Raw genomic sequence first — 14182 nt, forward strand, 5'->3', positions numbered from 1 at the left:
GTGGGAGGGAAGCAGGTGACTATTAACAATTAAAATGTAAAACTTTTAATTGTGGTAAATCCCTTTATGTGGAAAACAACAGTAACACCAGTTATCTTGGAAATATAAATCCCACTTTGGACTAAAGCTGATGGCAACAAAAAAAAAAAGCTTAAAATGTGTGTTTGAACCTAAAATGCAGACAATTTAGAATTCATCCACATGAAGTTATTTACACCGTATTTTGTTCTTCTCTCAAATTGTTGCTTAGAAATGCTCTGTTGGCCGCTTCACCACAAGAACAGTCGGTAAACTGCTGTGCCTGCCTAAAAGATATGACAGTTACACATTCGCTCTAATTATGTGTCCGAGCTGGAAAAGTGAGTCATGCGCTCTTGCTGATTCTTTTTCTTTGTGTGGATGGAGATGTGGATTGTGTCAATTTGTTCGAAACTCCCGGCCAGCAGCTTAACTACTGCGCGGCTCGACCTGTTGTAACACTAAAGCCTCATTAGTGAACAAAGTCCAACACTAAAATGGACCAAGCTTTGGAAAAATAAAAAGTTCAATTGGAGATTTAAGTCATTATGGTGAATGACTTTGCCCTATGTGTTCTTGTTTTAAAAAAGGCATTTTTTTTTTCTCAGCAGCACATGCTTCTTATTTCCATCTACCAACCCCCACTTTAACCATTAACTGCTTCATCATATTATGTTATATCACATCCGTCCAAGACTTTAATCCGCACTCAAAAATAGCTCAGTTTTCTAAGGAGACAATGTCTCAAATTTGCTGGGGCAAGGGGGGTTGGAGAAGAAAAAAGAAAAAAAGGGTTTATGAAGAGAGAAGCCACTCCCTCTTTTACCCTTTTTACATTGTGAAATGATGAAGAAGCATCAGGAACAAGGAGTGAAGAGAGAGCAGGAAACAGAGGGAAGCTGATGGAATCAGACATTCTGGGTGACTCATCTAAAATCTGTCTGCCTGCTGCCTAAGAGGTAATGCTTTGGGAGAGAGATAGCAGTGTGAGAGAGACGAGGAAAAAGAGGAGACAAAAAAGATCTCAACAGCGGGTGAGGGAAAAAAAAAAAAAAGAAGCAATTGTGAGACTGTGAGGGGGCAAAAATTCTAGATCAAAGTCAGGACGAGAAAGCCTGAGAGTTTGACGAAACCTAATTGGACTGGGTCTGTGAAAGCATGCAAATGAGAGAGTCAGTGTATTGCAGCAAAATGGTAAATCAGTGCGTGAGGGGGTGGCACTACCGCGCTCAACGGTGATTAATGCCACAAAAGCACTCAATCACAAAACTCTAATTCCCCGCGAAGAGAGTTTCCGTCACTCTCTTGCACCCGCTGCATGTCGGAATGATTAGTGGTCAGCCATAATCCGGCAAAATGGCAGACCACCAGTCACCATCAGTGAACTTTAATATGCCATTTATCAGGAAAAGATATCCACGGAGACTATGCTTAGCCAGAAAGTTGCTGTTGCAATCGGTAATTAAAGGATATTACCGTGCATGTTTGCTTTTGCCCTTCTTTCGTCAGAGTAAAAAAAAAACAAAAAAAAACTGTGGTGACCTTAAGCAGTAGCATTGCTCATGGTGAAGTTTGTGTCTTCAGTTATGTGTGTCATGAGAGGTGCTGATGTTCTGCGGTGAAAACTTTACATTGTGGAATTCATGTGGCACATCGGTGGTATACTTGACACTTTGTAGACCAACTGACATGCATCGCATTTCTGCCTCACTGGCACATGAAAACTCATGGCTTTCTTCAAGGAAAGGTTCTTTCTTAGGTATGATTTCCGGATGCCTGAAGGCGCTGCAAACATCTGTTCAAAGGTTTCTTTCCAAGTATCAACTCCATGGGAATGTCTAACAATGTTCAAAAAAGAGATGTGCTACAAATACCATATATGAACTGCTTTGATGTCCGTATCAACAAGGCAACAAGAAGATTCCTGGTTACAGCTGGTAAAAGATTGTCACTATTCACAGTGAAACGGGTTTTGTAACGACATGTGCTAGAGGTAACTTGGCGAGGAAGACGTCATTTACTCCAAAAGCTACAAAAAGAAAAGGTCCTTAATTTTTAGGGATATTTTATGTAGTCTGCTGTAACTAAACAAATGTTACATTTTGAGAAAAAAATAAATAAAACAACAACAAAACAGAATGGCAGCCGAAGCATAGATTCACATAGATTCCATGTTGCTATGAAAGATCTGTGATTTACCAAAAGAAAAGGTGAACAACAGCCTGGCTCAGCTGATCAATTTCTATACATCTTATGCTTAGAAAATGAATATTGGATCTTTATTATATCTTCAATGTTTATTTAATCAAAATAAAACTCTTTGAGATCAAAGATTTCTTCTACAAACATGCACCTAATGCCATAGATTTAGGTATCCTATTTAAACACATGGCAGATAAAAACAGTCTGGACAAGAAATTTGAGGTTTTGTCCAATCTTACTCTATTAAGATTGAGCAGAATGAAGACTGGAAGACTTGAGTGCCTCCTTAAACTAATTTACTGCATTGCATTTAACACATTTATTTCAATATAACTTTTGTAATGTCGTGATTAGAATGACACTAGCAGGGAAAGGACCTGGACAAAGTCTTGCTTATTTGTAAAGTTAGAAAAAGCCCGCAGAGAAATGATCTATTTTGATTTAATGTTTGATTCCCTGTAGTCAGAAATGACATGCCCCATAAATGACATGACCATGACATATTTCTCCTTTAATGCACAAGGATAAGATGTACTTTGTTCTATGAAAGAGAGTAAATGAAAGTATTAACTAAGCAGTTAATACTCTAAATGTATTCGCCATTTATGAACTTTAAATGGAAATATAAAGTTACATTTAAAGACCTCTTGACATCTTTCAAAGAGAACCGATTATGTGGAAGACCATTTCTTTTTTTTTTCTCTTTCTTTTTTTAAGTTTCCAGTGGGTAAGTTGCACTCAGTTTTTGAAAGATGGTCTTTTGCCCCGTTCATTAATGACCTAGCTAAATATGTAATTGAATTGCTGGAGCAAAGGATTCATTGTATCTATGAGTGTTGGTGAGAAAAAGAGGAAAAACAGAAGGTGTTAGTCATATCAAAAAGCAGCAAAGAGGAGTGTCTGCCTCTGCTCACCAAAGCGCTTCATGAACCCCATCAATTAGCTACATGCATGTGCCTCAATGAGCACATGCGCTCAAACTAAACTGCCAGTGGGGCTTTATGATCACATTTAAGCTGTCCATCTGAGATGGGCTTTCATAATGTGGTAAATGAACCAACAACACAAAAAGCAATCAGATGAAACCCTGGCTTCGCAATGGAAAAAGGCAGAATTCCCGCTAGGGGGCAAAGAGCACTCATATTATTCTAACTTAACTGCGATATGCAGTTTGGAAGACACAGTTTAACCAAGTGTTTAAGCCAAGAAGGCAACAGTCTGTGTAGAATGTCTTATGAGGAAGTGCCTGCATGAATGTGATTCAGCTGGGCACTTTTACTGCACAATAAGCGATATGTGAAAAGAAACAAACAAAACAAAACAAAAAAACCCAGGCATGAATACTAGTAATTCCCAATTCACCATACACAGCTCAAGATTTTCCAACAGCAATAAAAAAAAAAAAAAAAAAACTTGAACTCAACATGGAATAGTACTCCCAGTGATAATAAACTGGACACACCTCCAGATTGCAAAGATTAGGAAGTTTGAAGATTTTTTTAGGGTTCCAATTCAGATGAAAAATGTATTTTTCCACACTTAAGAGAAGCCCTCGCTTCATTCATAGTTATGACTGTGGAGGAAAATGATAAAGAGGAGACAAAAATAAAGCTCAGGCTATATTAACAGACTTCAATTTAGCTTTTGAGATTTACCTTTTTCATCTTCCTAAACAGTAGGAGTTTCAGAAAAAGCTCATGTTGGTGAGAATAATGAAAAGAATAACAATAGGTGAGTCTGCCCCACGAACTCCACCATGATGTTTTAAAATCAAACAGTATCATCAGCATGAGCTAGAGGCCAGAGAAAACTCTGAGCTTTTGGCCTAGAGCCTCTCTGAACTTTAATTTGAAAGGGGATGGAGTGCCAGACAGAAAGGCTGCCAGTATAATTTCCTGTGGGATGTGACCTTTGGCTTTGGTGGGAGCGGATCACATCTGCCACAGAAATTTTCTTCCCGCTCTTTTAATCTTTTCCTTGTTGTCCTTATAAGATCTTATCTTTCCTGCCTCCACGTATATATTTTTTTCATTACAGTGTTCTACCTGTATGATTCGTATTTTAGTATTTGGAAAAGACTCGGTATATTTCGTAAGTTGCGTTGGGCTAACGTACAGCCCTCACAGGGGAAAGGAGTATTTAGAAGACATCTTCGACAAACAACATTCATCTCGCTTGCGTTTGTCTAAGTGAACTGCTGTCGTTCAAAATTCTGTCAGCCGGACGCCGTCACCAGGGAATACAGCAAACTTCCATACAGATAAAAGGCATACATCTTCCAGGGAGGCCCTTCTGGGCCATTTAACAGCCCAAATCCTTCCCAGCTTCATCCTTTAAAATTCTTGAGAGGTCTTCTGTGGGTCTACGCAAGTAACGCCTGTGAATGTGTGAATTTTACTGGGAGAGCTGCTCTGACCTTAAGAAGGCATTCATGGAAGCAGATTGGATGAGCAGGAATAAGGCAAAGTACGACAGATGTTGTGCTTCAGATTCCTAACTTCCATATTAACTGATTACTATCTGTGTCTAGCTTCAGATTAGTGTTGTTGAGTCACTATCCGTAGCTTGAACGAGCATAAAAAAGTAATTGCTCTCAGTTATGATATCCCAACAACTCAGTTTGACAACAAAGTGTAGTGTAGTAATGCAGACTGTGTTTTTGTTTAATCAAGCTAATTATTTTTCAGTATGGCAATAGACTTTATCCTACAGTGTCTAATGGACAGAGGGAAAATGGTCAATGTGCAAAATAACATTGAACGTAGCTTTCCCATGCTCCACTTTCCTTGAAATAATTTAAGTACAAAAATATTCTGGTACCTATATTTTCCTATTCAGCTGAGAATTCACTTTCATCTGAGATAAAGAGTTTGAACCACAGCTAAACAGTCTGGCTATTTGGAGAATAGACTCCATCCCGAGTCCAAGCATTTATAATGTTTACGTGACATTATAAATGTCACAAAAACTATTAAATGTGATTTGATTCACAGACCTGTCAAGGCTGCAGTTATTGTTGTAGCTCGTGAACCCTTTTTTTTTTTTTTTTTTTTTAAGCACAACTGTTCACAGTTCCAGCACTCTGAAGCGCTTTTTGGCTACAACGTCTAGAGGTTTACCTTACTTTACTTCTGAATGCTGTCAAAACAATGTCAAATAAATATGTTTAAAACATGAATTTTTTTTATTGAGTTAATGAACTAGCCTTTTCTTCTACTTACAGTACACTCTAATTTACAAAGAAGCACCTGTATGTTGATTATGTATATGGGTTGGCTGTGAACATGTCAGCCAGGCTAGTTCAAACACCTGCAATGGTTTAGGCCAGATGAAATCTATCTTGACACTCTTACCCTCAGCAGGAATGGTAAAGACTTCTTTAGGGATGTAGAGCTTATCCTCCGCTGTTCTGGCCCAGTCCTTCATCCCTCTCCGTCCCTTCATGGGAAAGTTGATGTCGCTTGAAACTGCCGACACTGGCTCTCTTTGTATGGTTATCACTAAAAACAAAACAAACAAAAAAAAGAAGGAAAAAAACCAAAGAGACATTAAAAAACTTTGATCGAATTCAGCAGGAAAAAGAGTGCTTGAGAAAAAGAACTGACTGGTGAAAATTGTGAAACGGATCTTAAAAAAGTTTTTAGAGGATTGTTAGAGGGTTCAAAACTTTCCCGAGCAAAATAGAATAAACAAGTGAATAAGTCTGTGATTTCTGCCAAAACAATGTTTTTTGGAGGGGTTTTTTGTAACAAAAGGTGATTTAAGATCCCGTGGACTTACTGAGGTTGTTAGTGACTGTCAGGAAACTCTGAAAAGGCTTCTGTGCTTCCCCAATGAAATGAATAAAATCTTCTAATATTCTCATCAGCAAAGCAGCCCCGGGAGCGACCTGTGGGTGGAACGATAAAAAGAAAGAGGGAAACAGGATTCCATTATAAAAATCCAACGCAGCTTCGAGATCATCGCGCAGCCTTTAACATCAGAAAAAAATAGCACAAAGTAAACACATAACGTAGGAGTCAAACAATTATTTAGTCACCCAATGGGGAAAATCCATTAGAAATTCATTCTACATTAGAACCAAGCTCACTTTATGAAAACGTAAATGCCCGTTAAGCCTAATAAATGAATCTGGCAGGAGTCCCTGCAAAAATCCCATTAATTGTTTTAATAACAGGAGCAGTGTGGGAAGTTTTGCCAAATTCTGCTAATTCAGCCACATTATATATTCGTCAAGCATCAACATACTTAAAGCTGCATATCTCCATGCACTGTGCCAGCTTAAGGCAGTGTCCCACTACGCTGGACAGGGGTTAAAATTCAAGATAAAAAAGAAAAAAAAAAGAAAAAAGATAAATATGTAATAATACTTAGAGGATTCTAAAGTGGATCTTGTGAGTTCTGATTACTGCAAGTGGCTACGTTAAACAAGAGCGTATAGTCCCCACGACCTCCCAGCAATGAAAACCACAACACAGTGAAGGGAGATGATCAAAGAGAAGAAAATTCATCTCAACAGTTTTCTCAGTGTTTAATATTAAGCACAACCTTTCAGCAGAAGATCAAGTGTAGCCGTCGTCACACCAAGGTTTGCTTGTCAAAGCAAATGTTTGATGAACAGTCGGATAATCACAGCTCTGACTGGGAGTGGAAATAATCTGAAATATCTATCTACAGTTTGATGTTGTGAGATTTTATCTCAATCGTATTTTTAATTGACAAAATGTCCCTTAAATTTCCATTCAGTTTTTGCACAGACAGGTTGTGTTTAGTTATATTTTCTGCGGCCAGTACATACTAACGTGCATATTTCAAATAAAACTTTGAACTATACACGTAATAATTAAGTGCTGATGGAGGTACTTTGAGAGTGGAATTCTTTCGGAGGTACTGCTTGGCGTAAAAACTTCAGAAAGTGCTGAATTAGCTCTGGACTGACTACAAATAGTGACCACATGGACTAAGTTCTGGGTTGTTTACTGTTTCCAGATGTCAAGTAAGCACATGTTTACTCAGGGGCCTCTGCATGGGTGAAATGCTTAAATCTCACATGAGCAAACACACGCTGTAATTAAAAGGTAGACACTTTACCTGATGTGCGTCCTCCCACTTCTCCAGATTTTCCAAGTCCAACATGTGGCTGACAATCTGGAAGAATTTCTACACACAGGAGTAAAAACGACGAGTTAATGAGGGAGGACAATTGTCAGATTGCCCGCTACTATAAAACCCTCCTCAGATGCACCAGCTGTCAACACTACTGGCATGTCACATGTCTATCCTTTCTGAAAACTAGCAAAAAACTTTTGCGTAAATAAATCATTACAATTCTTAGAAAAAAGTATACCCCCCCTCATTTAAATTTAATTTTAAACCCGCAAATTTCATTTGAGTATTTCTGTGTGATTATGTGCGACAAACCAACCAGTTGTTTTATAATTTAGAACTGGAAGGAAAACAAACAGCATTTTTGAAATTTATAAATCAAGATAAGTTTGGAAATGTATTTGCATTCAGCTTCAATTAATTAATACTCAATCTATTTGGAGCAATTGCAAACCAATCGAAGGTTTGGAATGATGGAAATCTTCCATGGCAGCTTTGGCTGGTTGATGAAGGTCGTTGTCCTGCTTAAAAGTGAACATCCAATTCAATCTAAGGTCTTCTTAATGTTTTCTTCAATTATTTCTGTACATTTTGCTGCCACTAAACGCCTTTTGTTTAGCAATGAGTTCTTTCTTTTAACTTTTCTTTAAATGGCAAATTTGGGTTATAGTTATGCTAACAACAAAGGTTCTCCATTCTGAACCTCATCTCTGAAGCTCCTCCAGAGTAACTCTGAATCTATGAGTTTTTGTGTTAAAGTGGATTCCATGTTGCTCTGAGATATTCGACACATGCTGCTTTAAACTTTAAACTACCGTAACTTTATCCCTGACCTTTGTATGTTCCTTTGTCTTCATGATGCTGCTTGTTCACAACTATTTTTGAACAATTCTCTCGGGTATTTACAGAAGAGCACCGTATATATTCAGTGATTTTATCTGTTTATTATGAGACTTCCAGAGGAACCAGTTTTGTTTTTTTTTGTGGGTGGCTCTGAGGAAAGGGCATGAAATGCAAAAGATTTTGCAAAAGTAGTTTTTTGCCCTTCCACTTCAGTTATGCACCGCTTCTTTTGCTGGTGTGTCACACAGAACCGTAATAATTCATTGGAGTTTATGATTGCAACTTGACAAAGTGTGAAAAGGATCAAGTACCTAAACGCATTTGGAGAGAAAGTACATTTGCAAACAGCAGTCTGGTGCGCATTACAATCATCGGCAAGTCATTGTTATTCATAACCAGTGAAACAGAAAATACAGGTTCTTCAAGGAACGCGGAGAAGCGTTCGAGGTCGGGCCCACCTGCACGTCGTCGGAAGCTGGGATGTAGGTTGCTCTTTTGAAGGTGTCCGTCACATTTCGCAGGATCTCCGTGGAGAAGAGAAGGTCGCCACTGTAGTAGCTCCTCCTCTGCAAAAGTTCCAGGAGACTCCGTACGATCTGAGACATCCCCTCCCCGGCCAGGGTCCTCTGACCCTTCGCAAGATGCTCTAGCAACTACAATGCATTGAGAAATGGAGACATTTAGGAAAACAGACAGCTTCGCCTTTGATTTACACAACAACCGTGACACGAATGAGACACATGAAAAATATGCAAACCAAAGCAAACAAAAAAAAAAAAGCACCATCATTTTATACTCCATGCCTTACACAGCTTGAGTTTGGTCAAAACTTGCAAGCTGATAGGTTGAAAAAGAGAATCCCCTAAACGGTGAAATAGCCAGGCGATTGAAGAAGAAATAAAATAAAAGTGTTTCAGCAATTTAAAGGTTCAGTTTTGTGGCTGCAGTGACATCTACAGGCACACACAAACTGTACCAACCATCCACACAATGGACCCATGCAAGAGTTCTTCTAGCTGCAAGTGTTTTTCTTTTATTCATTCCTTTGTATGTAGAATATTTTAACTTATAAACAGTGGAAAGCAATCATGCATGTGTGAAATACCTGAGTGTTCATGTGACATTTAAAGAATTAAATCAAGCCAGACAGCGCCAAACGTTACACATTTTCATAACAAAAATTAAGCATTAAATAAAATTTTTTTTAAAAAGTATCACAAGAGAAATTTCAGATCTTTTTTAGCTTGTTTGTTTTACGATAAAGGAGTATTTCAAATTGATTTTATGCAGTAAGCTGTGAATTTTCTTTATCTTATTTTATGTTGTTTTTTTTTTGCTTTTATTTATTTATTTATTTACTTTTTGGTCTCTATGATCCAAACATGCAAGAAAGGTGAAATGTGTACAAAGCCAGAGAGAGAGAGAAAGAGAGACACAGACCGAAAAAGCAGATGATAACAGCTTCACACAAAATGAATAATTAAATTCCGTTAGTAATAAAAGGTTGAAACAGAAGCTAAGAGTGCAAACAGATCTATTACGCATAATCCCTGACCCCCATCTTCTTCCACCATCATGGAGTAGCTTTGAAAAGGTTGAAGTTCACAGAACAGGAAAGGGGTCTCCCTGGTGAACACATTCATTAGCCGAGTTCATTAATTGATAAGTGTGAGTGCAACACCCTGGGAAATCTAATTAGAGATAGTGGGGACTGAAGCTGCGAGGGAAGAGATTGCTCGTCTTCTGTTTTGAGTAAACCTGTTAAAAAATGCACTTGATTTAAGGTGGAGCATAGCTACAAAGTCAACTTTGAAGTTGAGAAAAACTTCTTATTCTCTCCCATTTTAACCCCCCAAAAAACACGACCTGCTGCAACAAAGCGATTCAAATGATGTAACCTGGACAAATACATGTGTTTTCTTCTCCGTGTTTGGGTTCAGGGTGTAAATAAATCAGCAAAGAGCCATTCTGAGACAAAGAGAAAATGTGATGAAAGCTAACTTACAGCTAAGTGCAATTGTCTATACTCAAGGGAGACGCATCTGGCGAAGCTCGGAGGACCCCAGAAAGCAACTCCGTTTTTGTCCAGCATACATCGACGACTAGCAGATCCTGGAAAAGAGAATTAATTTTTCATTTAAAAAAACAGGTTATACAAGCTAGAATAAATGTAGAAAATATTCTGTAATGTATACCCAGTAAAATCCTACAGAACCACAGAAGACATGAACAACATTTTCTTTCTTCTTCAACAATGAAGTATCAGAGAAGCTTTTATCTACATATGCTGCCAAATGCTGTCAATTTGAAAAGATGTTCAATATTATTTAACTTCGTGAAGCACTCCTTGAATGCGGAGGCAGCTATTCGTTTTTATTTTCACAGTTTAATTTGTACTTTCATCAATACATTCCTCAGCGACCGACAGTGAGGACACTGCTGATCTTGTTACGGGCCAACCTGGAAATGATTTTGACAGTCCTAGGCAAGAACAACAAAAACACCAGACAGTTGTTCTTTTTGTTATTCAGCTCCGTTCTAAAACTTTGATTTACAATCAAATGTGATTCTGTCAGATTGAGTCAGGCATGTTTTAATAATAATGACTGTGTGTTCTCAGTCAAACGTGTTCACACAGAAGCCTGTGTCCTGCTTGCTTTAAAAAAATTGGGCAACCCTTAGTTTGCAAGATTTATCTTCAGAGTGCATTGATTAAAGGTTGTGTAAGCAATAAAGACCTCAATCAATGTGAATCTTGACTACCGTAATTTCCGGACTATAAGCCGCGACTTTTGTCTCACGCTTTCGACCCTGCGGCTTATACAACAATGCGTCTTATTTATGAATTTTTTCTAACGGCCAGTAGGGGCGCTGGAGCAGAAAAGGCAAGGGTGAGACACCTAGAATATATCTGTAGAGGAAGACTAATGTAACATGTGCTTTGTGCATGAATAAAATTAGCTTGAACAGACCCTCATCATGGAGAATGCAAGAAGAAATGCATATGATGCAGCTTTCAAGTGAAAAGCAATCGAGCTGGCCGATAAAGAAGGAAACAGACACTGAGGAAGAAGACTTCCATGGTTGCAGTGCACAGGAGGAAGAGAATGACGGCTCTCCGTGACTTTTAACAGTATGTTATTTAAACCAGCCCTGTTAGAGTTGTTTTGCTATATTGCTGCTGTTCAGAAAGAAAAGCTACGGCATATTATTAAAACTTTAAAAACACCTTCTGTGTACCGTCTTTCTTTGTAAATATCTCATGTTTCAATGTAGGCACATGCAGCTTATGTATGTACAAAATGTGTTTCCTTTAAAAATGTAGGGGGGTGCGGCTTATAATCAGGTGCGAATTAGTCACAATTTGCTTGTTTGCTTCAGTTTTCTTTAAAATTATTTAGCAGAACGTGAGCAATTAAAACTGTTGTTCTTGTTGTTTGAGTTCAATGATGCAATGATACTTCAGCAAAATCTCATGATTTGCTCATGATACTAAGTTCGTCAAGATTCTCCCATGAACTCACTTTGAATCTAACAAAGCGTATGCTCATTTTTGCATTCTTCTACTACTACTTTCTGTGACAGACAGGGTTATTCACACCTCTGGTGAGAATATGCTGCAGCATTTTTTTTTTTTTTTAAATCCAACCTACAGTTCTGGTACATAAAAAATTCTAATCACCCGAGACACAATTATTGGCAACTCTCATGCCAAGACCTTCTTCAACCACTTTTGGCCAGAGGACGGCACTTGCTCTTTTGTGTAACATTTCACAACAGAAGGTGGATTTTGTGAGTGTTCATAAATATGAGTGTTAGTTTGCCCAACATTTTGGATTATTACCTTTCTCAGAGACCCAACAGTAACCAAAGTTCAGCTTACAGGCAGATGCTCCAAGAGGTTTATTAAAAGATCAACCATTTCAAAGAGTTTTGAGATCCTTTGTGTTTCAACCCTTTGGTCTGGAGCTCAATGTAATTTTGGGTCAATTTTGCATTCAGTGATTATTCTACTCATCCCTATGCTTTTATGTTTGCCATGTGTAGTTATTTATCTTCCATTCCCTTGTTACGATTTTATACTCTCTTGCCATTCTACATCAGTGTTCATACTCCCTGCGGCCTGTTTTGCTAACTAGACTCACCTGATGACTCCTCTACTAATCACCTTTCCCAGCGTTCTCTCATTCACTTACCATTTATTCAGGATTCTCGTGTTTCATGTTCTCATGAATGTTCCACATGTGCTATTGTAAATTGGATTATTATTATTATTATTTATTTTTTTGTTTGTTTGTTTTGCTACATTCATTTCTTTTTATTTACATTTTTGGATGCTGTATTTGGTCAAATTTCTACTTTTTTCATTATTTTGCCCACTTTCCGATTGATTTTGGGCTCATTAGCAAAAAAAAAAAAAAAAAGCATACAGAATGTTGATTGCATACATTTTGCACCCTAGACCTCCCATCATGCTCGGCGGTGGACATGAACCGCATTTCCATATTTTGTTCAACACGTCTTCACAAAGGGGTGCAAATAAATCCTACTTACTCTGCAAACACACAATTGGCAAACTACAGCTGATTCCCTCCGAAGGCGCGTTTCACTTACCAATAACATTTGTTGGACACTTGTTGTAGACAGTTTCTCCGGCTGAGGCTCTCTTCCACGACATTGAAAGGAGGTGCTCGTCTTTGCATATCTCATGAGGCGCTGTGGAAGAGAAGGGGGCATCATCAAATGTAGAACGTAGTGAAGTCCAGCAGGCAAATAGAGTCACACTGACTCAACAGCTGAATAAAATTTAAAAAACAGTGACAGAAAAGTCCCCCCCAAAAAAAAGAAGATTCAAATCTAAGCTCTCCTACAGCAGCTCCCAATCTTCTTCTCTTGTAAATTTTGCATTGCTCTCAGTCAGTGACATTGCCCCAGTGCAGTATCTCATTCCCTCTTCATCTCATCCCTTCTTTTTATTCATCTGTTTCTCCCCTTTTTTTCATAACCCTGATGAAAAAAAAAAACAAAAACGAAGCGAGGATGAAGAAGAGAGTCCAAGGGGGAGATGAATGCTGGCAGAGGCAGATGAAGGAGACGAAGGGGGACAGAGAGCAAAGACAGAGTAAAAATATATTATGTCCCTTGCAATGTCAATAGACAAGATCCTTGAATTGTGCAGAAGAAGTCGGAGAGATTCTTTGAGGAAAAAGTGAGGGGTCACAATGGAGCTTTAACCTTAGTTTTTCCTGACAACTTTATCCATGTACTTTGAAGACATTACTTTTTTTTTTTATTTAAGAGAAAGAAAACCATCCCATATGAGAGATTACAGGAGCAATACTGAATTAAACTAAAATGTTTGATTCAAGGTTGTTCTTGAAGCAAAACTTTGATAAGAGTGTTCATAATCTATCTTTTTTACTGAAAAAAAAACAAAAAAAAACTTGCCCAATAAAGGAAATTGTTAATAAGCAGATTCATTGCACACATAGTGATATATTTCAGGCATTTTATTTCATTTCATTGTGTTTAATGATCTTTCTTTATAATAAAACAAAAATTCAGTTTCTTAAAAGAAATTGCAATATTTCATATTATGGTATGACACTGCTGACCTGCCATACGTTCATCTAACTGGCAATGACAACCTTTACAAAGAGCATAAGTCTCAAATAGCCATTGCTAAAGAAGCTATCCAAGTTTGCATGAAAGGTTATCACTAGAGAGTCGAGTGGAAGGAAAAGTGGAGTAAAAAAGGGTAGAAAAGAAAGAAGAATTAGGCATAGACTTATGAAGACTGCAAAACAAAGTCCATTACAAAAGTTTGGGGGAAGTTCATAAGCACTGTTGCTGGAGTCAAGTCATAAAGTGAAGCCCACATTGAAATTTTTGCACAGACAAGGTTGTATTTCAAGAATTTATTTCTGTTAGTTGTTAGTTTTTGGTTTGTCGCTGATGATAACCCAAAGTTCGGATTCTCAGAAAAAAATTTAAATATGTCGGAAATTTATTT

General features: G+C 38.0%; 1 protein-coding gene across 2 annotated transcripts in view; it reads right to left on the reverse strand.

Annotated features, from left to right (window-relative positions):
- The window catches only part of adgrb2 (adhesion G protein-coupled receptor B2), a 227120-nt gene that overhangs the window by 108479 nt on the left and 104459 nt on the right, over window positions 1–14182 (reverse strand). For both annotated transcript variants that reach the window (XM_044138723.1, XM_044138722.1), the window contains 6 exons: window positions 12784–12885; window positions 10175–10281; window positions 8628–8822; window positions 7312–7380; window positions 6001–6109; window positions 5574–5720 (listed from right to left, as the gene is read on the reverse strand). In XM_044138723.1, coding sequence (XP_043994658.1) covers window positions 5574–5720; window positions 6001–6109; window positions 7312–7380; window positions 8628–8822; window positions 10175–10281; window positions 12784–12885 — 729 coding nt within the window. The remainder of the gene's footprint in view (window positions 1–5573; window positions 5721–6000; window positions 6110–7311; window positions 7381–8627; window positions 8823–10174; window positions 10282–12783; window positions 12886–14182) is intronic.

This window comes from Gambusia affinis, linkage group LG14, assembly GCF_019740435.1.
Source record: "Gambusia affinis linkage group LG14, SWU_Gaff_1.0, whole genome shotgun sequence".
NCBI classification, from domain to species: domain Eukaryota; kingdom Metazoa; phylum Chordata; class Actinopteri; order Cyprinodontiformes; family Poeciliidae; genus Gambusia; species Gambusia affinis.